Consider the following 27,084-nt stretch of genomic DNA (forward strand, 5'->3'; position numbering starts at 1 on the left):
TATTATTTTCGAAATTGTTAATCTGGTTTGTATGTGGCCTTGTAGTAACAGGCTAGTAGGTAGGGCTATAACATAATAATGTAAGAAGTCTATATCCTAAATAGTAGATCCAAATGACTAGGCCTATCTACAAATGCACGCTTTGTTAAGCCAATACCCAGTTCGTAGGCAGCATCATTAGTGATCGCATCCCTCCCTGTACAAAAAAGTTTCAATCCATTCATTGTTTTTACTACAAAATCATCACAGTTACATTGTTTTGCCATGGAATGACCACACGTTGTTTTGTCACAGAATATCGCGGTTACGTTGTTTTGCCTCATAAATGATTTTCATTCTATGCACGTCATTTCCAAGAAAACAAAGTATCTGTTAAAAGTGGTAATAACTTTTGACCAAATTGTTTAAATTATTTAACATTTTGTATGTAATAATAATTTCACATCATTACGATAATTTGTTGCTGAAATGCAAACGCTCAAACTTCAATTCAATTTTTCTCGAAAAAGCAACATTTTGTAGTTGTTTTGCCTTGGAACGGCCGTGTATACAATGCATGTTTTCATTAACAACAGGGATTTATTAGTTATGTCCTTTTGCAATTGGTGTGGCAGTACAGCAATAAACTAAACAATACGTACCATTGTTTTTCATCAACACTATTGTTTGCTTGAACATACAGCACACGCTCAGGTTGTATCACTTGAAACATCTAAAAAGACAAAGGAATTTAGTAAATTTCAAAGTTGCTCATAATATTATATATTCTGAACAAAAATTAATTTTTCAATGAAATTTTATGAAAGTGTATTTCATAATATGGAAAAACTTTTGACATGATAAAAATAGTGTGCTATGCTAGAATTACGCGAGTACACATATTTAACATTTAAAAATGCGCAATCAATTTCGCATACATTTCAGGTCATTTTGAGCATTCCAAAATGTTCTAAATTGTTGGTGTTTTGCAATTGATTTTTGTTTTTCATACCTTCTATAGTAGATTACATTGCAAAACAACGCACATGCATGTCAAACTTTAAGAATCGTGTGCTAAAAAATGGGTAATTTAATGCAAATTTGTGAAAAAATATAACTATTTTTTATCAGTTACAGCTCCTCGGGATGGCTGGTGACCCCCATTTTTTAAATTTTATTATGGAAGCTGATGAGTTGTAGATATCAATTCATGTAAAATTTATATCTACCGGATGTTCTGACCACTCAAATTTCAAAAATAGGATATTTAATTCCATTTAATGAAGCACAGTACGCTTATGAATATACTAAAAGTCTAGAAAAATCCAGGTTTTTTTAAACAAAATGGCCACCAATGGCGAAAATGCCTAAAAAAGGACCAAAAAACATAAATGATAGATCTAATTACCACTTTATAACAGTTTTAACAATGCTTTATATATTTATTCGAAGATCTGAACTACAATATACACATTATTTTAAGTGCTATTAATTAGAAAATTGCGGCAGAAAAGTATCGAGATATATCCCTATTTTATAATATAGACAACGCAGTCCTATGTTTAATGCATAGGACTACTGTGTCTAATAAATCAGTTCATTTACATTTGTACTGTCATAACAATATACTATAACATTGGTGGTGCCAGCAGCGAGGGGTATAGGGATAGGAGATCGTATGTCCTTCTCAATCAATTCTCTTTCACATGCGTTACAAAAATTTGAATTTTTGCTACACCATCATATAAAAAAATTTGAATAACGTGACTTGCTTAAATTCATCTATACAGTATCTTTCAATCTGTCATAGCTCCTCGGAATGAAAAGTGACTAATATGATTAAAACTTGTTATGGAAGCTGTTGAATTGTAGATATGAATTTATATAAAAATGTTGTCTATCTGATGTCATGACATCATAATATGGCCAGTTGAATTCAAAAAGTCAAATTTTCATCTCTTTCCTAAATGTTTGTCGCATTTAAAAGAGATTGCATCTCACTTTTACGTGCCTAAAATTCTTCAAATTTGTATTAATGTAATTATTTAGATAATTATCTTCTAAAATTGTTATCTTTATATGTCACTTTGATGACGTCATTGTGTTAAAAATTGGATTAAAAGATAGGTCTCGTAATTTCATCTATGCTACACTGTATATAACATATTCAGTGTATTCTGTAAATACTGTAATATGCTGTATGATACAAAATAGGTACAATTAAGCACTTAATAATAATAATAATAAATGAAAATTTATATAGCGCCGGTATCCTCCACCCATGTGGCGCTCATGGCGCCACATGGGTTAAACATATTTAATTCATGTCATAGGATGGCATACTAATTTTCGACGTTCATATATTTTAACGTATGTGCATATTGCATTTCCACGGATAACTCAAACTCGTTAAAGTGACGAGATCAAATCTAGTTTGACTTGCACTTGTTGTTTTGAAATATCAGACCCTAAAAGTGTACAAAAAAGGTGAAAAACATTGTCGCGTTGTAAAAATTCAAGAATTGTCACTGCGTACCTATTTTTTTCACAAACTGCAATGACATAATTTGTGGACCATTTGATTGGTCAGTTTTAACGATTGCAGATTTTAAACGTTGATTTTTACCTCCTTTTTCTGTAAAATCAATGTCTTAGATGTAATCATGATTTTCTGCTAGCAGTATATTTTTCCATTCACAAACAACGGTGTTTGAACTGAATCATTGCATTGCACCCACGAATTTCACGTCTGCAATCAGCAATCAGCAATAAGCAACCTTAAATTGGCCAGCATTATTTTGCCGATGTAGAAACTAGGCTACATTGCACACTAGGCTAGATTGAGTGCTTTTGAGTGATCATTTTCCCTTTCAAGTCTCCTACAGTGTTGCCAGAAATAAATTTAAATTATGCCGTAGCCTGTCTCAAATGCCAGATTGGGAAAAATAATGCCAAATCCTCAAAATGTGGCCCTAACGGTTGCATGTCTAAAAAACGTCTGTAAAACCCCAACTGACACAAAATAGGGTCTAAAATTATATCCCCATGTCGTTCCAAATTTATATTTTTAGTTTTGTGTGTAATAACTAATTCTTCCCAATATTTCGGGTGCGAAAATGGTAATTTAAAAAAAAACCTATAAACAGCCATGTAAATTTAGAATTTTTGAGCTGAAATATGTTCGGAAATAGCATAAAATGTATTATTGTCTTTAAGACCTTAGCCCCACCAATTTTGAAAAACAGAGCTACTCGATGGGTGGAAATGGCACTTAATTTCAAATATGAAATAAAAATACATTTATTAGTGCCTCCAGGATCTCAGTCCACCATGGTCCAAAATGGCACTTATAATTTAAAAATAAGGAAATAAAATATTTTTAGTGTCTAAAGGACCTCAGCCCTACCATGGTTGAAGATGAGGTCAGAAACACAGTAGCACGTTTTTTTTCACTCAAAATTAATTCTGGTCGGGGTAGCTACAGAATACTAGGGCCATTTTCTTTACACAGTGACATGTCATAGTAATTGAATAGGCCTATGTTAAATTAATGCATGGAAATTAATATTGATTTAGCATATATTTTTTATGTTTATGTCAGCGTATTTATAATTCGTTAAGCAATGTAGGATTAAATAATTTAATAGCGTAAGCCTAGGCCGGCGAAACTAGACTCCACTGCGATGTCGATTCGGCCCACGATGTCGTCTCGTCCGGCTAAATTAGGCTAACCATGGGCTAACCACCAAAATGTGTCGTCTCCTACTAGCCTAGGTAGGATTTTTAGACGGCGGAAATTTTAATTAGTGAACAGTACATTGTTCATTTGCATTGTCCATGCGTTTTCTAAAGGCGATGACAATGTTGTTTCTTAACCCTACGATCGCCGCGTTGATAATTTTAATAACAATACATCGAAGTAGTAGGTTAAGAACAATAGCCTACGATCTACATACGTAAATATAGTGGTGGTCGGTATAGAAGCCTTGTCTGTATCGTTGTGCTGTCTATCGCACACACGGTAGTTTGTGAGACTACGCTCGCGCTAAGGTCAGATTTTCTTTCGCCAAAATGGCGAAAGGTTTTGAAAAACATTAGCCAAATTGAAAATCCTTTAGCCAAATTTAAAAAACCATAAAAATTCGCAAAAATGTTTATTAAATAAATAATGCATGTATTTGTTTGTTATTTTACTTCTTTTACATTTATATTATTATTAGATATCCCAATGAAGCTGATTTTCGTTACCGCGATTTTAACACGTTCGTGAAATTTAAAAAAATGACGTGTCTTTGAAGTTAAAAATATACTATTTCGTATGTACCCATGAGAATAAAAATTATATGCCTGGAAAGATCTTGTGTAAGGGATTATTTTTATATATTTTTAATCTATGTTTATTAAATATTTTAATAGAAAACGCGAGTTAAAAATGAGGTACAAAAGCCGGCGAGCCGAAATCCGCGCACTAAAAATAACTTTGGAAAACACCTACCCATTTTCGCACCCGATCGCACGAGGTAATAATAATAGGTGGTGGAGTAATTTTTGTTGCATGTTATTAGGCTTTAAATACTCCTTATTTTGATATGTAAATCGGTTATTATTATTATGTACATCCGCCTCATATGTCAATTTTAACGATAAAAATTGAATTCTTTGAGTCTTTCTCATTATCAAAATCTGGCTAATTTAGTATTGAATTAAAGCTAATTTATATTTCTGTTTGATAAACCACATCGTTTTATTTGACTTTGCGTGGACCTCGTGCGAAGAAGCCAACAAGACCAACCACTGAAAAAAATAATCCCTACCATAAATATCAGTGTTTACCATTTTCCTTACGGGGGATTCAGTTCTCCGCTTATTACTAAATTACCGTCGCCCAGGCAATGTGCATGGTATGCATGTATTAGCGCGTTAATTAATGATTGGATAACCCCCGCAGTGGACTGTTCCATTTTCTGAACTAGTCTTCGCCGCACACGAGGCATGTCGAAAAATGTCGCCTCTCATCATGGAATATTTGCTTCGAAACGTCAATTTTACCGATTTATTAAATTATTTAATAAGTGGAATATTTATCAATCTATTATATAAAACAAGTACGTTAGGAAGAAATGTACCGCAGAAATTTAAGAAGCTTTGAATTTGCTATGCAGCGGCCGTAACCCATTCTATGTAGGCGGCCGAAACGCGCTTTGGCCAGGGTTGCCGTTGTAGTATACGCTGTTTCTTAGCTATTCAATTTAAGCGCAACTTTCGGTTAGAATAATCGAAAGGGAAATCAAATTAAACATGTTAACATTATACTATTGAAGTAATTACTTTGTTAAATTTAAAATTCCCCTTTTTAAATAACAGAACAGCCTCGTTTACGGAAGTATTCATCCACATGTTTCTGTTTACATTTTCTTCTCGAAGTTCATTTTCTACGTCGAAGAATATAGGGACTTCCCCTTTTATTCGCTCATCATCACGTCGACGACGGCCGGCCACCACCAACCAATCACATTAACTGTGTGTCATTAAAACGTCATCGAGGCACGCTCTGCGCATGTTTAAACAGAACAAAAAAAACGAACATGGCGATCGTGACGTCGTCACATAAAATGCTGTGGTGGTAAAAAGTGTACCCGAGTCAGAAAGTACCGAAGTGTGGCGAATTCTCGCTCCCATAAGAAGTCACGCCGATCAGGCTAGGCCTAGGCTTGGAAATGTATTTTCGCCAATTTGGCGAACGAGGCAATAATTATTTTCGCCAAATGGAGACTCCAGTCGCCATTGGCGAATTGGCGAGCGGTTAGCGCGAGCGTAGTGAGCAGTAACAAACAAGTTACTGTACTTCCTCTGTTGGCCGCTTGGCGAATGCACGAAATAAACAACATTTTCGAAGTAATAAATTGAATATAAAAATACGTTTTTTTAGTAATTTATTTAATATTAAATCAAAATTGTCCATATCAATTAAATAGGGATTGTTAAACACCTTTAAAAACTTGATAAATACCAAAAAAAATGAATATGAATTTGGTCTAAATGAGATGTTTCGGCCCACAAAGTGGGATGTTTCGGCGCAGAAGTGGGCACAATCGTCCCACCAAAAGTGGGCCAAATCGTCTCAGGGCCGAATAGTCCCAGATTCACTGCAAAGACCTGTGTAGGGGAATACCCTGTTATGTCAAGCAAACAACTGTGTACAGCTGCAGAACCACGATGTTCAGCAGTTATCAGATTTGTGTTTGGGTTAGGATTTATCTTGTAAATTTTAGTGTTAGGTTTTTATATTTTAGTTAATTTTGATACTTCTTTTGGCATAATATATGCCTAGGCTAGGCCTATAATATATTGTTGTAGGTTGGCTTGGAAGGCCTAGGTTAGCAAGAGGCCTTTGGTGAAATTTCGATTTTTAGAACTGCCGACCTTGGCAAATTTTAGGTCAGTCGACCTTTTTTCTGTAATTCGTGGGCTGGCATTGTGAAACGATCTTGTTCAGGGTTATACTATAACTATAACTTGCACGTTAAAATTAGCTTACATTTTGCATATGGAAAGAGTCTTCTTGAACCTTCTCAACAGCAAGTATCTTATCAACAGCTATTGTACACAATGCTGAACAATCTAGTCAAGAGAGAATACATCTGTGTAATTAGTGCGCCTTTGAACATTTTTGTTATTCTTTTAGTCTAACTTAGCCCAGGCTTTATACAACTTGACAAAGGTCCCAAGATCCAACAAATGTGCAGGTATACAGTACATGATTTTGGACAAATTCCCACCTCTCCAAAAATTGAGTGATTCAAAAACTCATATGTAGGTTACCAAATATAAAATGATAATTATAGTTGTAAAATATTTTATGGAAATAAAATAAAGTAAAAAAAGTACATTTTCCACACTATTTAAAACATCTAAAAATATTATTTCTATTCAATTCAGGTATTGTTTTTAATTTTCATATGACATATTTTGAAGATAATTAACACATTAAACTAGAGACAGAGACACGAACCCAGTCATCTATTTTGTGTCCAGTTATATGTAAATCAGTTTAGTAATTGTAAGATACTTAAATAAACTATTACTCTACTTTGTTCAAATGATTTCCTAACTACTTGAGTGACACACAGCTGCACCTTGAAAACAAATATAAATGTCAAGTGGTATAATTCACACTGACCAAGTTTTTAGGAAATTGTTCTCTGCAACTAAGTAGCATTTTAAGATGTTGTACCCAGGTGCCTAGTTAAAAAAACATTTCAGGTTTTCACAAATGAACAGGAAACAAAAGAATACCTGATCCTTTTGAGTATGTTAACTCATGGTTGGTGAGACGAAACCATCGCTTCTTGAAATTCTTAACTGCAAACAATTTTTTTCTTCCCTGTGCTCGCTTGATCATGTACCTAAAATGACAATTAGTGAACACAAACTGCCTCTTTTTAAAGTAAATGGAACCACAAAAATATTCACATACAGTACAGAAAGAAAATACTGCAACTTTTCCTACGAAATAGCTTCGTAGATAGAACGTAGGCTACGTTGTTGGCTTCGTAGGTTACATTTTTTGGCCTCAAAAAAATAACTTTCAATGAGCTACAGTACGTTCTGAACTTCGTAGGGAGTTCGTAACGAGGGGTCGCTACAAAACAGTAATTAATCATGTACCTGGATTTTGTGTCACATGACATGAAACGTAATATAATACTCTCTTAGATCATTTATAGTGTAGGCCGCCAAAACTCTCTCTGCGTGAGCTGAAGGCCCACGGGCCCGATGTCGTCACGTCAGCGGATGTCCGGCCAAATTAGGATAACCAATGTGTAGGGCGGCTACAAAAATTGATGTCTTCTTGCTTTAGATAGGATTTTAATTAGCGAACAATATATTGTTTGTTTGCATTGTCCATGCTTCTAAAGGCGATGACAATGGTGTTTACTAACCCTACGAACCACCCTACGATCGACGCGTAGATAATTATCATAACAATACATCATATGCTACGAACAATACTTCATAGGCTACGTTCAGAGAACAATGACCTACGATCTACCTACGCGTAGGCTACGAAAGGTTAAGCGTAGATACGAAGCAGTTCTTTCTGTACTGTATTATTAGGAATAGTTCTGTGAAATTAGGTTGTATAAATTTAAGGTTTATTAAAAAGATAATGCTATTCTTGAGAAATAAATATGAGGTAATTTTTCAATGTTTCTTTTGTATTAAATATTATGAACTATACATAACTATAGAGTTTGCTAGTGTAGACAAGGGTTTAATGGTTATTTGACAAATATTATTGGATGTTTTGTAAACACTTATAATCAGTGTCTCTCATTCCGCAATGCTCACAAATATCGCCTTGAGCACCTTGTGGATATGTGCGCTTTATAATGTTATTATCTTATCTTATCTTATATCTTGTATGTTTACTTTTTCAACAATAAGGCACATTACATTGGTATTATTTATAATACTTTGTATTTTGCAATATTATGTATTCTAAAAAGAGGAATGTCATTAGCAATAGCAGTAGTCACAAAATATTTTTACTTTGAATTAAATTGACTCACCCTTCTTTCAACACTATAGGTGCTTCTGGGTCTTTTGCATTAGCATTACTTGAAGATGACACAATATCTAGAAACTAAAAATAAACTAATTGACCTGTGTGTACAGTGAATTGATATTGGCTAGAAGGGATACATAATAATATAATATATTATACTGTTAGAGCCTGTTTTTCAGTCAACATTGAGTTTCGTTGAGTCGCTATGTGAACCATTTGATTGGTCATTTTTAACGATCGCAATGTTGAAGTTGAACTAGGCTAAACTTCAATGAATGTAGATTTTAAAGATTTTAACATTGATTTTTGCCCCTTATCCTGTAAAATCATTGAATCTGGTCAATTCAACGAAATCCAACACAGCTCACATCAACTCAACGTCAACTGGAAAACAGGCTTAACTATCTCAAAACCGTAAACCAGACTTTTCTTGAGGTCCAAATGGTTCAAAAATATTTTTTACCAAACCAGACATATTAGACAAGCTTAAGTGTGTGCGGTATTGGAAGAGCTGTCTGTGAATTCACAATGTCACTGTTTAATAATCACTCTGAAAAGCATTTACTCAATACAACAATTTTGAGATCAATTTTAGATAATCGTAACACAAAAATGTGTAAAGAAAGAAATAAATAAACAAAGATCACCTAATAATTTAAAATACTGAATTTGATATATTCATGGTAGCAAATATGCGTTTTAAAATGGAAATGTTTTGACCGTTGTTTTAACTGTGACATTATAAACTTAAAAAGTAATTGTTAATTGTTATTTAGAGATTTGTAAAATTCAACCGACAATGGAAACTAACCATTTTAATTCCATTCACATGTTCAGCATTTAATATTGATTCATATAAAGGCACCATATAGTCTTCTTTGATAGATGAGGTAGTCTGGAAGCAGACATCAAAAATAAAATAACAGATACATATTTAATGATTCACAGATTTACAAATAACAGATAATACTTTTAATAAATATAAATGAAATATAGGACTGACACTTTGCACTGCCGACTATAGAATCGGTCTTAAAATGATTTGATGGAGATGATCAATAGTTTAATCATTGGCAATATATCTAAATCTGATAAAATGTCTCCAAACATTGAATGCAATTTGTAAAAAGAGTATTTAAGAATTGTTATTGGGTAATGTAGATAGATGTATCTAGTCATATACAGTTTACAGTTTAAGTAACAATTTGCTGACTAATACCCCTTTTACACAACCAGCAAACATTCAGAAGTGATCCGGAGTTGTGTAACCCGAGTTGTACCCGGAAATGTAGGCCAGTGTTAACAACCTGAACAGTTACCCGGGTTGCTGAAACACTCAGGCAAGTTAGTGATGTGAAATGTATTCAGTGTCAAGTTAACCAGGCACATACCCGTGTTTGTGGTGAAAACAATCTCGCATATTTTTTCCCAGGTGGTTTCTATCCTTACTCACTATAGTATTTAATTTACATATAATGAAAAAATACTGATTTTGTTTGCCTATTAGTTTTATATAAATAAACGTACCAGTATTTTTTATTAATTTTATTTCAAGAAATATTCTTTTTTTTATTGGCTTTATTAAAACAAAATTGTAGGAGGCATATATGTAGACCGTTACTAGAGTGTCTCTTCATGCGTGAGAGGATGATATTTTGATTAATCTAGAACACAATAATTGGGTGGGTTTTGCATTGAATAATTAATAGGAAAACTTACCAATACATCTTTTTTAACATGATTTCCTAACGTCTGGATAGTTTTTGATATTAATGTTAATGTTCGGGAAACTAAAGAATCCTACAAGTATTAGAATAATGAATATATATTGCAAGTATTAATCTTTATAATAATAATCTTTATTTGAAAACGGCACCTTTATATCAGTGGCATTCAAAAAACAAAAATATAAAATAAAAAACTTATAATAAATGTAATAATACAAATTAAATGTACAGATTTTAAAAACAATATAGAATTGTAAAAGAACCATCAATTTATCAGTACAGATGATTGCTCTTTCCATAGTTTTTACTTAAGAACTTGCTCATAGATATTATTCTCATTTCCAAGGATGAAATGCTTTTTCTGTTTATTTAAAGACACAAATCTATCCCAAGAGTGATTGCTCTAAAGAGTAAGCACATACATACATATTGAGAATTCCCTATTTCTAGGTTTTACTTTTGGTCAAATGAGACAAAATGTTGAATTGTTATATATAAAAGGAATGTCTTACCGGATTATCCTTTCTAAGTCTAAAGAGTCTTGGTGAAAGGATAGCTGGTGCAAAGAAACGCAGAAAAACAAATCCACTCACTGCAGAATATTTTACATCTGGGTTATCTGCCAAATCAATAAATAAATTATCTATAATTTATCTAGTTTGAAATTCACCAATTATTATTTATTGCGATACTAAGTGAAAATTTATTATAAAATGTCACATGAATCACACACAAAAATGTCCTTACCTGGAAAGTGGTTTTTTGCCTCTTCTTTGAGTGCATAAAACACCTTGCACATTCCACGTGGACAGGCCATTGCTGAATCCACAATCGATTTGAAAATCTTTTCAACATACTCTTTTAGTTTTGCCTAAAAACAGGTACATTACATCAAATAAATGAATAATAAAATCTGTTTAATTCAATTCTTTCAATAAATAACAAATACTCCTGTAGTATTATCTAATATGAACTTTAAAAATAAACAACATTCTAAATCACACACAATATAGGGCCTTTTGTAGCCCTCCATAGAGAACCCAGAAGGGTCCATGGAGGATCGCCCCTTGTATTCATTTGTGAGCAAATACATAAATGTTTTTTAAAGATCAAGGGTACACATTTAGTTTTATTCCATATGGTCCAATCTATGAACTATGAACCCCATATTAAAATAATTTGTAATAAAGGGCCTTACAGTATGTAGCGCACCCCATAGAGAAAAGGATCCTTAGAGGGTTCATTCGGGCAAATCCCTATGGGTTATTTTAAAATCCTGTGTACAGGCAACTTTTTCCTGTATGGGCCAGACTATATTGGACCAAATGTTTGCCCAATTTCCATTACAGAGCCGGTATCATCCATAGAGAACAGAAAATATCCAATCTCATAAGGATCCCATATGGCATGTGAGATTATTCAGAAAAATGTATAGGTTCCTTCAAGGACGGCACCCTTTCCTGTTCATATTTTCTATATGGGCTCTTCATACAATACCAATCAATACCCATCCCGCTCCCCACCCCACCTCTTTGAATTAAAATCCATCAATAGGCTACATGTACAGTATTTCAAAGGTCAATAATCACACAAGTTATTTTTCGAACATTATCATTCATTAGAGTGAATATAAGTATCTATTATAAATAATGTGCACCTAGTTTTAACTCTCTACGCCATGTCATTATTTAGATGAGAAAAGCGGGTCAAATAAATACACAAAACATGGGTATTCTGGTCACTTTTGGAAAAAATGTTGCATTATGAGAAGTATAAACATATATGTGACTCGATCTTGCAAAACCTTACTTTTATATATTTGGATTATTTGAATCATAAGCTTTTCAATGGTGTTTATTTCGTAAAAATTGAGTAAATATTTAAAAAGTTATTACATTTTAAAAACTTACAAATCATTCAATTAGTTTATGAGAAAAGCGCGTTTGAAGTTTGCAATGAAATTCTTTTTGATACGCGCTGAAAACTCACTTCGTAGCAACGCAGTATTTTGGTCTAGGGCACAATGACGTCATACCAGGAAGTGTGTGCAATATATAGCAGCGTGTACATGATGGTCAGTTTGACTGATTTCAGAAGCCGTTTTAACCTATTTAGTCACTCGAATTAACCAAGCCTATTTTAACTGGTTTCGGAAGTGTTTATGATATCAACAGGGAAGAACCAAGCTAGCCTGGCTTCAGATTTTCGCCGTCATCAGCTGTAAGACCTACTACTATTGGGTGTTCAGGCTGTGTATGGCAGCTGTGCATCGACATGGGGGCTAGCTTTAGTAGTAAAGTAGCCTAGACTAAGTTAAGTGCTTTGCAGAGTCACAGCTAATTGCTAGCTAATATTGTATTGACGATTGTTTTTTATAACGTGGAAGATGTTTGGGCTTGAATCCAATGATTGAAAAAAAACATGTAATATGAAAGGTCTGGACAATAAATTAAATAAATAATTAAGAGCCGATTGGATATATAAAATGTATGAATAAAACTATTGACAATAAGCTAGGCCCACAGTAGGCCTACAAGTACAACCAATAATAAGACCTAGGCCTAGCCCAAAAAAATATAGAAAATACAATTGAATTGATGACGTGAATTGTTTTTGACTTGTCTATTTTACTATAGAATAAACAAATACAGGCTACAGCTATTGCAGAACACTTTACTTTGAATATTAAAATTGTTTTTATTCCAATTTACCACATGCTGAGTGTAAAATGAAAATAACCTTACAAAAATGTAAACAACTTTTTATTTCCGTGCGTAGAGCGTGTAACATCTAGCGCGTTGACTATTAACGTTTGTTATTGCGATTATGCGCCATAGCAACACACACAGTTCACTGTTCCAAAAACTTTGAAGAACCGACTTTTCTGAAATTATATCATAATAAACCAAATTTGTCATTGATTCCTTCTTTAAACTCCGCCCTAAAACTTCAAATGGATGAGCTTTATTTTGATGTGTGACCTTTCAACATTGTGCAGCAAAAAACTTCGTCAAACTCAGCCACTTTCAACTGAATTTACACACAATTTTAGCGTAGATCGTGAATAAATTGTTAGGCTTGAGGAAAATACATGTTTTTAAAACTCTTTTTTTTTCATAATTTTCATTAAATTTCGGGAGTTTAAATCAGCTAGACGTATTCTTAAATAGTGAAATATTTCGAAAATACAAAAACATGTAATCTGCCAGGGTAGTCGATTTGGACGTATTTTGACTGATTACGTGAATTTTGAAATGCCGACAAAGAGAGGGTTTTGCCAGATCGGGTCACATATATTGCGAACAATTTGACACCAAAATTGGTACAACAAATATTTATCAATTATTTATTTAATATTATCAAAATATAAAATAAATTTAATAATTTATGTCAAAGGTCAACCACACTTTTCAAGCAAGATCTGAATATAAATATATATCTTGGAGTATATATCTTAATACTCTCTGACCTGCCGTTAATGAAGTTTCCGGTCTTAAAATATTTCTTGTTAGAGCTAATAAAAACATATACATTGTGAAAAATTTGACACCAAAATTAACTCAATATGTCCAGTAGTCCCAGATATGGAATGTTTGTATGAAAATAGCAGCCATTTTGTTTATGCTAATTACGCAAATTGCTCAATTCTGACTGCCATCCAGTAAAAAAATGATCATTTTGATGGTCTCGAGAATCAAATTCCATAAAAAAAAAACTATAGAAAACATTTCAAGGTTATAGAAGACGTGGAATTATTGAAAAAAAAAAATAATTAGCCTACTGTAGAACAGTTTCATTTGCCTGGCAAAGTGTTGTAATGGTTTCTAGCCTTGGCGCTTTAGCCTAGCTATAGGCCTAAGATTGGTTGGTTGTTTTTTAATTAACACTACTGTAGGTACTGTATAGAATTGTTTTGCAATGTAATATGTTACAAAAATCAAATACATTTTAATGTTTTAATGTGAATCAAATATAGGCCAACTGTACCTTTTATTTAATCTGATTCAAATGACAGGAATCTATTTAGATGTTATGTAAAACAAATAATGAATGTTTTATATTCTTGGAATGTTACAAATAATGTCATGAGGCGAACGATGAAAGGCTATATGGAAATATAACCTTTCACATTCACCTCATGATATTATTGGTGCCATTCCGCTCATAAATATTTATTATTTGTATATATTACATAGCCTATGTAAATATGTGAATGTGATTGGTTAAAACTGCATCACATGACTACCACTGCAAGGATTGTAAATCATATATGTCCTTGAGTATGATGATATTATTAATTTTCACGTGATTATCATGTCCCTGTCATTAAACATATAAAATCCAGCAAATTCTTGATGAGTTTGATATTAAATGTGTAATTTGCAAAAATAATTCAACTAAATTTTAATTTAAACTTTGCATACATAGCGCCCTCATTTTGTTATTTGTTGAACTTCTGGTGATTCGACTCGAAGACGAATTAATATTAGTAATTATTCAGCCTACTATTAGTATTAATAATATTAATAGTGTAGGATTATTGTCTGTATATTATTCTTCACAAAGTAAGGTGAACTAGCTTATTTACATAAGGAGGCCTAGCTACCCGACCCAGCAGATATTCTTGGGAATGATATTTTGCTGTCTGTCTGTCGGTCTGTCTGTCGGTCCGGTATCACTATGCATTGTAGCACGCAACTTAATGGCTGTTGGCCTTGTTTGTTAATAGCAGGCAACCATGTTGAAAGTATCCTTTGTGGGATGACGAAAACGATAGGGGTGGATGCCATCTTCAGTTTTGGGTTTTAAGGTCAGTTTATGTGGTCAAAAGGTCAAACAAGTTCAAAATATAAAATTTTTATTTTATTCACGAAAAATCATCTACATCAACAGATATATAAAAACAACTATTTTTGAAGATCAACTGGTCAACAGTCAGCGTTTCAATTTTTGTCGGAAAAAATAGGTCAAGTATTATATGTATGAAACGCCATATGTGCCAAAATATTGGTCTTTTACTATATTATTATAACAAAAATAATAATAATTGTCTTTTATATAGCACTTAACCAAATAAACTTTTCTCTAAAGCGCTATGTCCACAAGGCTCGAAACAAGGTGGAAATTATGTCATTTCATGGCTATTCGAAAGAGATGGGTTTTCAGCAATTGTTTGAAGATGGCAATAGAATTGGCATTCTTGATTGATTGTGGAAGAGTACTCCTCCATAAGGATGGAGCTGTCCAAGAGAATGACCGGTCAGCAAATGTATGCCGCTACGTGTTCTTGGTTGGAATAGTCACTCGTAATATTGAGAAGTTTTGTTTTAGAAAAATCTCGAGAACAGATACCCCAGATATAACCTAATGTTGATAAGTTTTTGTTGGGTTCCCCTATAATGTAATTATTTCAACATTTTTGTTGTTCAATCTTTTTTTTTAAGTTTGTGTTTCAAGAAATCTCGAAAGAGAAATCTGGGTATCGATTCTTTGTTTTCAAAATTGGACTCAATATTGGACTATATCAAGGTTGGAAGGAGTGGCAAATGGCTGTCGGTGATAACAGATATGGAATCAGGTATGGAATCCTTATCTCCATAAAGACATAAACGCCAAGGTGAGATTCGATCTCGGTACCTTGAAAGCTATAGACCCGAGCACAGACAACCGAACCGTACACAACTAATTAAAAGTTGAAGAAAGATTCCTCCAGGTATTTACTATGCAGTAACTACTTTGGTGCAGATAGATTATTACATACCGCAATTAATCATAATTTAATTATTAACAATTTTTTTTTTTTAATTAAATAAAAATTATGCACTGTCAAAGTATATACTTTTAACTTTAATATATGAACATTTTAAAGAAGAAGGTTAATGTTAAGTTTGTTATTTCGGTCCAAGAAAATGTCATAGTTTGTTTTATTGTCGAAACTTAATTTTTCAAATTAAAATATGCAATTAATGATGGCGTAATCAACCTTTTTTCTCTTAATTTCATAATAAATCATACATATAATACATACACTTTAAGAAAATGAAATGAAACAGGGATTCCCGAGCATTTTGACGATCTATATTAATTTTTAAAAGTAGTATATTGTCACTATTTTGTTAACATACACGTGCATAGCCGGGCAATTTCAATTTGAAAAGTGAATAAAATATGATGGAATTGCTAAAGAAAGGTTGTAAAACAGAAATCAGACAAAAAGAGCGCGTATTTAATGCGCAGTGCGCATGCAAAATTCTGCGCACTCATGGCAATTTTTAAACGCTTAAAACTGAAACTGAAACATACTTTAACTTCATGGAAAATAAATTTTGACAATTTTGAAAATTGTAAGCATTATATGCGCTACGCACATATTTGTATTGTCATATGATGAAATATGACCTGAAATTTATGAGTCCCAAATTTGGTTTAATTATAATACATACTTGTGAAAATGATTACAAATGATTTCGTTCAATCACGCGTAGAATGAGGAATTTTTTTATTGCGTACCATGAAAAGATAACCACATCGATTACTGGCCATAAGGAATATACTCTGAAAAGTTGACTTAGCTAGATGAAATTGATCTCAAGATAATTGATGGACAAAAAGTGCTAAGGAAAAAATAAATAAAGACAAAACAGAATCAATAATGATAATGCATATAACCTAAAAATAGATGAAAACAATTTTAGATTACTTACAAGGTTATCAGCTAATATTTCTCCATCCCGTAATTTGGCAGGATCAATTTCACAGGAGCAGTGATCATCATGAATTTCATCTATGTTAACTTTCAATGTATCATACAAATAGTGCATACCCTCTAACTTCATATACTCATCAATACATTTGCTTCCCAATGAATTGCCCCTGAATATTGTATTGGCATCCCTATAACAAAAATAGACATGTGTACATTACTGCTACTATTGCATGTTATGTTTAAACTTCGTGAAAATACTAATACTAATACTAATTCATTCATGTCATTGTGAAGTGTGCACTTTTTGGAAAATGGAGGAATGTTTGCAATTTTAGAAGGCCTACAATTAAAAAATAGTTGAGCACTTTGTGGATATGTGCGCTTTATAAATCTTATTATTATCTCTTATATTAGATGTAATCAACTTTCTATTCACCATAAACATAAATATAAACAAGGCCATATACATGGCTGCAGTCGCGTGCTCAAGTTAGTGTTTACCGACCAACCGACCGACCGACATAGTGAGCTGTAGAGTTGCGTTGCACGCGACTAAAAACAGGCAGACACCGTATACATTGATTGATTTGGGCTGCCTAGGCCTATACATAAAATAATTACCATTAAACAGAAAAGGGCACCTTTTAAAATTAGTGGGTTGCGGATCTGCGCCAGAGACCCTTTCTCACTTGAAGTCGGTATATACTGGTTATATTCCTGGCATGATAGTCCTATGTGAATTAATAAACCATATGCCAGTAACGATGCAGGCACAATGCATGTATCTATACCGTCATCAGCTGGCATGCCTGTTATAACATACGCTATTGTATTTAATATAACACCTAAAAAAATTCCTGTCATTTGATTGGACGAATGTGGGTCACATGGCGTGCAATAGTACGCACTATTAAACGATCGTTTAATAGTACTTTTTTTGGATTTTTTCGTGTACATTTGGAAAATATTTTGTTTTATACTATTGCTTTTGAAATACAACAGCGCCACCTATTTTGTACTTTCGCAGCGATTTTAATGTTTTTGCGATCAGAGTACATTTCTGGAGAGATATATGAGGCCTGGCATCACAAAAGCGGCGCAGAGTCGCAACCCGAATTTTTAAGATATTTAGCCTTGAAGTTCAGAATGTGAAAATCGGCCTAACCTATCCATTTTAAAATTTCAATAAAAAACGATCCTATAAACACTTATCTTTAACATATTAAACTCTTGTTCATAAAAAAAAATCACAAGTATGTGTATTTTGCAATTATTTAAGTCGTTTCCATTGAAAATCATTAGGAAATTGTATTTTTGTTCACTCAAAAATCAACTTTCTTTACAGCGCTTTTGTAAACAACCGCTTACCCGAATGACGTCATGTTTGGTACCTATCTGTTCGAAAATTTTTTTTTTTTTTTAATCTAGCCAATGGAAATTGGTTTTATTAAGGTGTTAGGTTGCTGAAATTTCTAACAAGAATTTGTGAATCCTTGACTGTGATTGGCTATAGAGATTAATTACGCTCTCTGATTGGCTGACGCTTTTGTTTACGATGAAACAGCATGTCTTCCATCGTAGTTTCTCGAATGAACGTTTCAACATTTAATTAATATTTAGGAAGTTAATCGTTACTTTTATCCATATATTTTTTAAAAATAACAAAAAATATAATATTATGTACCACACAATGATATATTTTCGACTAGTTTGCCGTTATTGAAAGGAAAATAGCGAGTTTTTACAGAGAGTCTGGTCGCATTGATCGGCGGGCTAGGCTAGGCCAACAAGCTAATCGGCGTCGCTACTTCATTGTTGATTTTCTCAAAATGAAGATTTCCTGAGTTAGAAAGTATCTCGTATGTTTTCATTAATAACTCTTCCAATTTTAATAAACAACGCCTCATTTTAAAGGTTATTAAATGTAGATTACGAATATATAAAAATCTAAAAAATGATTATTTCCGAAACTACGCCGATTTTGTGATGCCATGCCTCATATGTACTAATTTAGATCAAAAAGGGATTTAAATTAGCTTTAGATCATGTGTAAGATTTTGTTTAATTAATGGGAACATCTCTACAAGACGTTGGAAAAACCATAATTAGCCTAGATAAGTTCCAATTTTCTGTCGAAGTTTTGCCTTTCAGCCAAGCTAGTACTAGGGTCTAGCCTAGGCCTATGCCTGTTAGTATTAGGCTAGGCCTAGCCTAGGCATTTTAGCCTTGCTAGGCCTAGGATTGTTTGGTCGTTTCTGGACATAATTAACACCAAAGTAGGTGTGTTTATAAAATCCATATAAATATAAGATTTAATATAATATTAAAAATCAAATGTTACTGTTTTAATCAATGTGAATGAAATGTAGGCCTTGGCTAGGGCTACCTTTCATTTCATTCAAATGACAGGAATCTATTTAGATGTTATATTTATAAAACAAATAATGAATGTTTTATATTCGTGTAATGGTACAAATAATGGCATTTGGTGACCACCTCATGCCATTATTTGTACCATTACACTCATAAACATTCATTATTTGTATACTTTAATATGATTGGTAAATTATGCATTACGTAACATTTGGAATTAGCCCTATCTAAACGAAAGGGATATCTAATGTTGATAATTAACGGGCTCTAATGCATGTTCAGCTTTCTGTAAACATTCAATTATTTATAATGGATAAACTGAATAACTGTAGGTGTGTTAAAACAAATAATGAATGTTTTGTATTTGTTGAATAAAGAAAATATTTCATTTGATGAAAAATTGACTGCTCCATTTTAAACTCATAAAATATTCTTACCATCGAACTCATAAACATTCATTATTTGTATACTAAAACTACCATCATAACACAAAACATTAAAATATACTGGTAATAATATGAAAAATAAACAAGATGCTGGCAAATTTGAAAAAAAAAGTTGTCAATTAAAGAAACATACGCTGTTTGTGAAATTTCATGCTTTGCTAATGCCTTTGTAAACTCTGTCAGTTGTTCATGGTGATAGAATAGCCTAACAAGAGGACATGCTGCATCAATGCGTTCTCTTACAACTTGGCCTAATATATATGCACCACTTGAAGAAGTAGGCTAAAAGAGAGAACAAAAACAAAATATGTACTGTAGTATTGAAGGTTTTTGAATCAATTCCGAGATCAATAATCGCTTTAAAACAACAGAGAATGCATGTAACTTTAATTTTAATGTTTGATGCAGACATTAAACTTACCGATATTTCTGGTGATTTTAAAATAATATCCCTGAGCTTGTTGTAGTATTTGGATGGAAAAACATGATCTTCTAAGTAATTGATTCTCACACGGACAGAGCCAATGTCATTTTTTTGTGATCGGTTCACAATATTTTCCCTTGGTTTTAAAAAATACCTAAAATTAAATAAATTATAGAAAAAGTTCCATTGTATCTGTATGCGGAAGGATTGATGGCCATATTGGCTTATTTTTAATGTTAGAAGGAGACAACGTTTTTGTTTACACTTACCATGCTTTATGTGTCGCTGTGGACATATCTATTGCACTTAATGGAATCTTAACTTCACCAATGAATACCTCACCAATATGTGCTGAGCTTGAGTTCCACACACTTATTCTAAAAACAATGCAATATAAAATAATACAACAATCATTTATTTATCATATGTAAAACGTATTACATTGGCTGAAACAGGATAACTTGTAAACTTATCATCAACATGATGATAGGAAGTAACCATAACTATTATTTTGATGAAAACAACTTGGTATAAAATCTTCTAACACCAGGGTTACTACACTTTGATTGTCATTTAGGGTAGCTTACAGTACAATTAAAGTAGGGGTTGGGGTGTTATAACACACTTGTTTTCTTGGAATTTGATTGGTTAATTACGCGTCACTTGCCATTCGGTATTAGTTCGGTATTGTAAATTTCATTCGTTGAAAGATTGACTGCTCTATTTTAACTTCAACAAATGAAATATTTTCACCATCCAACTCCTAAACATTCATTCAGTAACACACCTGATTGTATTCTTGCCATTTGATTGGTTAATAAGGCATCGTTTGTCATTTGAAATTAGCCCTGCCTAATGGAAAAGTGATATCTAATGGTGATAATTAACACACTCTAATGCACGGTTCAAATTTCTGTAAACATTTCGAGAATTTTTGCTACACGACGTTGTTGACTGATCGCGTTCAGAAAATCAACTTGTTAAACGTGCTGTCTATAACTGTTCTAATCCGCATCTAAAGTTGGAGCACTGCCTTTTTAATGGTTATATATGTGCGTGAGTTACTGCAATTTTGTTTTGCACATTCATTTTTGTTACACACGCAACAAGAGCTGGGCTGAACAAGTTTGATCAACCTTAAGTGTGTGCCATCTATTATTGTTCTAGCCTAGTTCTTGTTTGTGTACCAAAAATATTTATTTGTGATATGGAACAATTAATTTCATTCAGTGAAAGATGAAAATATAATTATACATTATAACCTAATTATTTGTAACATTGCACTCATAAACATTCATTATTTATATACTATTACAAACAAATAGTAACCCATCTAAACCAATCTAATTATGTAAAATAACTACAGCACAAATAAAATCAACTAGCAGGTATCCTCTTATAATGATTGTAAGGTTCGGGAATCAAAAAGATAATAAGGTAATATAGTACAATGCAGTATACACAAATCTACAAATGGATGTTTAGTGCTGAGGGGTACATTATACAGCATTTATATTAGAAGGAAGATTCAGTTAATAGGCATACTGTATTCTTCTTTATAATTTCAGTGTCTATTTTGTTTTAATTCTAAAAGCAAGCAATTTTAAATAATAATGTACAGAGTCATCGCAATAGTAGTGCTCACTGTAAAATGAATGTTTGAAAAACATGCAGTCAACAAAAACCCAGAATCTTGTTAACATAATAATTTGTAATATACATCTGTATCTTTGTTCTTGTTTTGTTTGTGTACTGTAAATATATTAAAATAATAGACGTTTATTATTTTATTGATTAATATTATTATGTCAGTTTTTTTCCATCCTCATGCTTGGTATTGGGCATAATCCTGCATTTCATCTGGTAAATTGTCATGTTTTGTAAAAAGCTTCCAAAGTATGTTAATATCATTTCCGACTAGAGAACAGTGACTTAGTCGAGTCTTGATTTTTGGTGGTAAGAATGTTTGGTGGTTTGTCTTTAAGATAAACAACAATGTATGTTTTCTGGTGGTGTAGGCCTAATTATAAAGAAGTAAATATGATTGCAACTTCATTCTCCTTTTTTGTACCTCCTTGTAGGCCTACATCCCTTGAAAATTACATAAAACGTAATGCAAAACATAATTTTGGCATAATGTGCTTTACAATATATATCATATCATAAAACCCTACCGGGAGCTAATGAAATGAGAAGTCTCTCTTAGTCAGACATTATATCGGCCTAAAAGTGGGCCGAATCATCCCGTCACACCTGGGCCGAATCCCGCATTTAATAATTAATATTGCTAATTACCTGACTGACTTAATTGTGACGTAGGAAAATGGCCGAGAATTTTCGAAAGCAGCGTTTGACAGTTGCAAAGAAATTGGCCTAAAAAACACATTTTTCATACAAATCTGCCGTTCTAATATAGACTAATGGATAGAGGGGTTAGGATCGGATTAGGAGGAGATAGAGAAACACATTTTGGCTTAGTGCTATTATATTATAGATTTGTACAATTTATTTAACATTTATAAACTTTAAAAACATAGGCCTATCATTCTTATTTAGAAAAAAAAGGTTTATCCTATTCAGTATGTCATCATGATTATAATACTATAGTAAACCCCATGGGTTAATTTAAAGTAGTGAGTATTAAAGATGTATTGTCCCCCAAAAACATGAAAAATGAAGATTAATTAAATCAGACTTTGAATATCTTATTTTGTAGTTTTAATAAAGTTAATTACTTCCATTATGAAAACAAATGTTTTCACTTGTAAAAGGACAAAATAAATGGTTAAATTCAACCAAAAATCCATTGGCTGGCAGTCAATTTGACCATTTTTTGCTTTAAATTACATTTTTTTCAGGTAAATACACTATTTTTCTATCCAATTTTTGGTAAAAGTGGATAACTATTATGTTACATTAAAATGGAATATTCAACAAAAAATGTTTAAAGAATTATTTTTTTCAGGGGGACAATACATCTTTAAGAACAAGGAAGACCAGCACTCACATACATTGATGCCCTAGAGACAGATACTGGTAGGAAATAGGATAGGAAATTATGGGGAATCTAGTCATATAAGTTTGGGTATGTCCCAGAGTAAGTAAGTAAGTAAGAGTAATGGGTTACTATTGGATGCAATAATCTTACTTGAGTTCAATTTTTGTAATATCCTCTTCAATTGGACTAAACTGGTACTTTTCACCATGAGAATTTGAATGTTTCACCAACTGTGTCAAAAAATCAAACATTTTAGTTTAAACTTTTTATTTATTCATTCTAAAGTTTACAAAAGGATAAAAACACATTTAGGTCAAATGTTAATTTACTATCAAAATGTTTTAGAATGAAATTCCTCCAACTTAAAATGTAATTTATGTTTCCAGTTTGAAATGAATAATGTAATTGGTCAGATGTTTGACATACTCTGACTTAATTTGTACTTATGTAATTAAGTACATTGAGAATTCTTGGGTGTAAACAATTATTCTGGAGGTATGAATGCCAGGCTAGTGATCTGGAGGTGTAAGTATTCTTAGTATAAAGTACAAATTAAGTATGGCAAACACCCTGACGCAAAGCTAATTCACAGTAGTTACAAACAATTAAAATCCAGAATACTATAGAAGTGGTTTGGTAAAATAATGACAAATTTAAAAACTTCATGTATAATTTAATAATTCAACAACATTGCATATTAGGTTGTGGCTAATCTGCAATTATATAGTAAAACAGTAATCCTTTGACCTTGAAGCCATGCTTATTTAATTTGTCTTGAAATGAAAGAATGTTCACATACCTCAAAAAAGAATGTTTCATCATATAGCGGATGGTCAGATTTTCGTTTAATTTTAGTTTTCTTGGTTTCAGTCCTGAAATGGTTACAATTATACTTGGTTAATGGTTAACTTATATACAGTATATGGTATAAAATAAAATGTCTGTTTAAAGTTTACTTAAAACTTTAGCTTTCCAACAAATGTTGCATCAAACAAAAATCTAAATAAAATAATGAACAATATAAATGTCATCATTCATTGTTTCAATCTGACTACAGACAATACTGAAACACATGATAGTAGTGAAAAATGACAATCAACAAATCACAGCTTTTTCATCACTTTATTTGTTTATTTTATTGCTATTATAATTACATTAAAACATCTATTTCATGCACAAAAGCAATGTGTCGGATTCATTCTAGGCAAAGAGTAAGTCAATAAACAACAATTTTAACGTGAATGTTTTTAATCGCTTTCTTAGTGAGTGTATGCTTAAACGTGGTTTAAACTTAAAGGCCAGGTGCGGGCAAAACATTTCTATTGATCATACATTCCAATAAACTACTATACTACTAAACTATAGTTTCCCCTATGTTTCATAATTCTTGGGATTTTATTTGTGTTACAGGAGCTTGTTGGAAATAAGCACTTTCTTATCAGTGGGGGGATAGTTCAAATTACACAGTAAAATCTCTATTCTTTTGTATACAAATGTTGTAAATAGAGAGGCATTTTTTAAAAAATATGAAAAATAAACGGTGGGATGAAACATGTTATTAGATGACTAAATACAGGTATTAATATAACTTGAATTTTACGTTTGTAGTATTTTTATTCAACTTCAGAGTTTTATTTTCATGCTATAGCAAAAATTATCCACCGTATATCCACCATCTTTTTTTTCTAGGGAGTCACCAGACATGTTATTACATTAGGTTTAACTACTGAAAAAAAGTTTTCCTGGTTTTTGTAGCAGAATTTTGACAAATTTTGTATTTGATTGTTTTAAGAGAAATTCATGTTTTTTCGTCTTGATTTCTATTATATTTGATTCATGTACAATTAACCAGATATTATATTTAAATTCATGCCTGTACCTCAGCTTTAACAGCGAATACAAAAATTTCAATATCTCATGATGAGGCACATGCAAAAACTTTTAAATTCAGTCCAAATGTTTAGCCGATTCTCGAAATGTATATAACCACCACGTAACTACACAGTCATTGGTCCCTGGATGTAATAACGATACCCAGCCCAGCAACTATAGACGAGTGAATGGAAATGATGTGTACCAACTTTCAAATATATTAGTGCATGTTTTAACCCATTCGTAAAAAGTATGTTAAAAAAATGTTTTAGATAGTAATAGTTTGATGATTACAACATTTTTTATATATACTTATTTTTTTTTGTATTTCGTTATTTATTAAATTTAGTTTTTCTTGTCATCCAGCAATCTTTTGGACCCTGTTGGAAACAAGTTATAAAATGTTTACGGGTTATCCTGGCAAAGATATCTGGGTTTTGTTTTTGTTCATGTCTTGGTGTTTTTTATTTGTTCGTTTGCTTTGTTTTTTGCCAAATAAACGAATAAAGATCACTTATCATGTAACATGATTCTGCATTAAGTCAACATCGAAATGGAACGCTGCGATCTACCTATATGTAGGTTTAGGAAGTATAGTTGTGCTGTAGTTTACAAAGTCTGCAATTAATTTCAAATCAAATTTAATATTTATATTAAGTAGACCATCTGAGTTCAAATCGGCGGAAATAAATTATGTTTTATTTGTATGTTGAATGACAATCGATTTGGCAAGTCATTCATAAAATCAACAATCCGTAAATTTATGTGTCTTGGAAAAACAACCTGGGTTTTGTCATCTGTATATAAATTTATGTGTTATGTTAAAATTGCATGTACTGTAACTTCTAGTATTAGAAAGTTGGTGTACTTTCGGTACTGACTTTTACCACCTAAACCAGTTACTAATTTACTGTATGTAAGTAGATAACACATAGAAAAATATCGATTGGCTACATATTGGAAAAATTCACCCATGCCTGTGGTCATTCATAAATAATGAACAAATTTTGTCCAAAATCCGTCCATTTTGAATAAAATTCAACATAAACTGTTTCAGCAAAATGTTAGAAGGTAGAATTTCAGTGTGACTGTTAGTGTTATGAAGTACTATATAAATAAATACAAAGATATAATGATTTTATTTATTTATTATTTTTGCGAATTATACCTACCTTGTAGGTGAAAGAAATGTTACAGTGGCAAATGTGTCACAGTGCCTGTTAACAATTGTTAGGTTACTTCCTTCAATTACCCTAAAAATAAAACATACAATTATTACCATTGATAAATTGTATATTAAGTAGATTGATGTACACTATTCCATATTTTTGGAATAAAACCTCATCCCCTAAAAGAAACACCTCCTCCACCTCCCCCAACCACATGAACATCATTTAATTTGGAGGGGGTTGTTTGTTGTTACCATTTTACACCAACAAAATTAACACATCCTGGAATAACCATCCCCCTAAAAACCCTCCTGAAATATATACATATGATATAATCTTTATACTATACATTTATTTATAGTATTATATTATTGTTCAATGGTAATTTATTTCTTTTCTTTCAAACTCTTATAAAAAGAATATAAAATGTACATTTATGATAGGAAACATGTTAAGTTCACACACCTAACTGCTACTTTGTTTACTGATGTTCCATTATCTCCATTCAAGGTTTCTCCACACCTTATTTCCACATGAACCTTGCCCTAAAAAAGATAATAACCTTGTAATACAATAAGTCTATTGTGTTAACATTTTAACATTATTGAACAACAAATGAATACATTAAAATTTATAAATAATAATAATATTAATAATAATAACTCATTATTAACCTTCTCACAGCCCTTTTAAATGCTGGGTACAGCAAAGACAACAATATTCATTTTAATAAAAAAGCTTCTTTAAATAAATGGGCTATTATTTAGACAGGATTTAAACATTATTAATGAGCTAATTATGTCATTATGGATGGGACAGTA

The 27,084-nt window shown here is 32.1% G+C and overlaps 1 protein-coding gene across 3 annotated transcripts in view; it reads right to left on the minus strand.

The window, feature by feature from the left end:
• The window catches only part of LOC144842640 (ras GTPase-activating protein 3-like), a 52,600-nt gene that overhangs the window by 17,443 nt on the left and 8,073 nt on the right, over nucleotides 1–27,084 (minus strand). For all 3 annotated transcript variants that reach the window (XM_078699125.1, XM_078699123.1, XM_078699124.1), the window contains 16 exons: nucleotides 26,729–26,808; nucleotides 26,267–26,347; nucleotides 24,022–24,094; nucleotides 23,373–23,452; nucleotides 20,494–20,601; nucleotides 20,222–20,378; nucleotides 19,934–20,082; nucleotides 16,980–17,169; nucleotides 11,023–11,146; nucleotides 10,788–10,894; nucleotides 10,268–10,348; nucleotides 9,360–9,443; nucleotides 8,553–8,626; nucleotides 7,276–7,385; nucleotides 6,518–6,600; nucleotides 642–712 (listed from right to left, as the gene is read on the minus strand). In XM_078699125.1, coding sequence (XP_078555251.1) covers nucleotides 642–712; nucleotides 6,518–6,600; nucleotides 7,276–7,385; nucleotides 8,553–8,626; nucleotides 9,360–9,443; nucleotides 10,268–10,348; nucleotides 10,788–10,894; nucleotides 11,023–11,146; nucleotides 16,980–17,169; nucleotides 19,934–20,082; nucleotides 20,222–20,378; nucleotides 20,494–20,601; nucleotides 23,373–23,452; nucleotides 24,022–24,094; nucleotides 26,267–26,347; nucleotides 26,729–26,808 — 1,652 coding nt within the window. The remainder of the gene's footprint in view (nucleotides 1–641; nucleotides 713–6,517; nucleotides 6,601–7,275; nucleotides 7,386–8,552; nucleotides 8,627–9,359; nucleotides 9,444–10,267; nucleotides 10,349–10,787; nucleotides 10,895–11,022; nucleotides 11,147–16,979; nucleotides 17,170–19,933; nucleotides 20,083–20,221; nucleotides 20,379–20,493; nucleotides 20,602–23,372; nucleotides 23,453–24,021; nucleotides 24,095–26,266; nucleotides 26,348–26,728; nucleotides 26,809–27,084) is intronic.

This window comes from Antedon bifida, chromosome 5, assembly GCF_963402885.1.
Source record: "Antedon bifida chromosome 5, ecAntBifi1.1, whole genome shotgun sequence".
Lineage (NCBI taxonomy): Eukaryota > Metazoa > Echinodermata > Crinoidea > Comatulida > Antedonidae > Antedon > Antedon bifida.